General features: G+C 40.2%; 1 protein-coding gene across 1 annotated transcript; it reads right to left on the bottom strand.

Annotated features, from left to right (window-relative positions):
* Window positions 1–395: 395 nt before the first annotated feature.
* LOC131681624 (zinc finger protein 569-like) lies at window positions 396–1,790 on the bottom strand. The gene is made up of 3 exons (XM_058962535.1): window positions 1,525–1,790; window positions 774–1,456; window positions 396–716 (listed from the first exon to the last, which is right to left on the bottom strand). The coding sequence occupies exons 1-3, from the start codon at window positions 1,633–1,635 to the stop codon at window positions 449–451; spliced, it is 1,062 nt and encodes a 353-aa protein (XP_058818518.1). The 5' UTR covers window positions 1,636–1,790; the 3' UTR covers window positions 396–448.
* Window positions 1,791–2,160: the final 370 nt, after the last annotated feature.

Raw genomic sequence — 2,160 nt, 5'->3', positions numbered from 1 at the left:
CGGCTTACTCAAACATAGGGGCTATCCCTAGTTTAAGTCCGACTGAGCGGTAGCGAAGTCGGACAGCACGCGCAAAAGCGATGTGGCGTAGCCACATTGGGTGCTGGACACAAAATAAAATTGGCAACGCTAGCAAAAGGTAAACACAAATGAACACTCCGGATGAACCTATCGTCAATTGACATTTCGACGAGTTTTGATTCGAGCCAATAATATGGGCCCAGAATTAATTGGGGTGCGTTGTACTCGACTTTTCACTTCGCTCAAACGCGTTCTTAGAAACGAATATGTTGAAACCTATTTAAACGCGATCCAGTGACAGTTAGCCGAGTTATTAACGAAATAGGTCTCGTCTACATATGTAGACAATGTTCGAATGAATGAAATTTCTAAAGTAACAACGTAAATATCCTATGTATTTCATCAAATAAACAATTGCATTTGCACGCTATTCCCTTTTGACAATTGCTGCTAATTTTGGCATGTCGCACAATTTGTAAATTTCTTCCTTAGGATGAAACTTTTTCATATGTTTGACGTACAATATGCGATGCGAATTTGCAGTGTGACATACGTGACAAATGTACGGCTTCTCGCCTGAATGACTGCGTAGATGCAAAGTGAGAACCGAGTTAACATAGAACGACTTCGGACAGTGGGGGCACTTAAAATCGCGCTTCTGAGTATGCACTCGCATATGAAGTTCAAGTCGAGATCTGAAATTATAGACTAAATAAAGGTGGGATATATGCAAGGTATAGGAGATATCTAACTTGTTAAGGCTCATAAGCCCACAGATTTCACATTTAAACTGTTTTTCTTTGTGTGAGTACATGTGAGTTCGTAGAGTCAGTATACTTCCAAGAACTTTGCCACATTCATTGCATGGATAGTGCCCATTGACATGCGTCCGCTTGACGTGTACTCTGCGTGAGGCCATGCATCGGAAGGTTTGACTACAGCCAGGTTCAAGACATGAGTATGGTTTAACCCCTAAATGATAATTTCTATGAGCTTCCATTCGGGAATCTTGTACCATCTTGCCACACTGTTCGCATATAGTTTTGCGCCGTTCTTCGTATAGCTCTTTTTTGGTTCGTTCAGCTAGTTGTTCTTTTGTGAATCGCAAAAGTACTCTCTTTGGTTTCGATATGTTTTGCTTTTGCTTCTTTGTGCCTTTGAACTGAACTGTTATAGGGACATCATCTTCTGAATTGTCAGTACCGTTTGCTTTTCTATCTCTGTCAGGTCTTCTTGATGCACAATCAGTTGGTACTGTAGGGAAATGAACGACGGTTTCGACAAGTGCCACGGAGAAACCTGTCGATTTTTTTGTCGAATGTTTATGTATAACTTCTTGTTGCCTACAGTTATGCTTAAAGTCGTAGTACTGATTAATCCTTGCATGGCATGTGTCGCAAGCTACCAACGAATTCTTTGTTTTTCGAACATCAATCTGGTTTATAAACAGCAAAAAAATACAAATATTTCACTATATAACATAACAAATTAACAGAAACTTACCATTAGGCTGAAAATATCCTGAGCTTTTTCGCGAAAGTTTCTGTTCATAAGTCGGTTGTTGGTAAGGCATGGTTGTAAACATATGTGACAAACACTCATAGTATGCACCATTTATCAGCGTGATTGTAAAAACTAACTTATTATTGGAAATAGGAATAACTAGGAAAGAATAGCAACCATTAAAAAGCCTTGAATATTTAAGTCTTTTTAGTAAAACTTGAAAACCTCGGAAACGCGAACGACTTTGTTTGCAAACAAAACTGAATATTGAAACTAGTCGAATAATTCGGCGGGCCACTATTATTGGTTCGAATCAAAACTCGTCGAAATGGGGCCCATATTATTGGCTCGAATCAAAACTCGTCGAAATGTCAATTGACGATAGGTTCATCTGGAGTGTTCATTTGTGTTTACATTTTGCTAGCGTTGCCAATTTTATTTTGTTCCACCACCCAATGTGGCTACGCCACATCGCTTTTGCCCGTGCTGTCCGACTTCGCTACCGCTCAGTCGGACTTAAACTAGGGATAGCCCCTATGTTTGAGTGATTCTGTCACGTTCGCCCGAATGACATTCGCCCGAAAGCCATTTACCCGAAGGACATTTGCCCGAATGTCACATAAACCCGAATGACAT

The sequence above is a fragment of the Topomyia yanbarensis genome, chromosome 2, assembly GCF_030247195.1.
Source record: "Topomyia yanbarensis strain Yona2022 chromosome 2, ASM3024719v1, whole genome shotgun sequence".
Lineage (NCBI taxonomy): Eukaryota > Metazoa > Arthropoda > Insecta > Diptera > Culicidae > Topomyia > Topomyia yanbarensis.
Note: the sequence above shows the minus strand (reverse complement) of the source record. Positions and strands in the feature narration are given on the sequence as shown.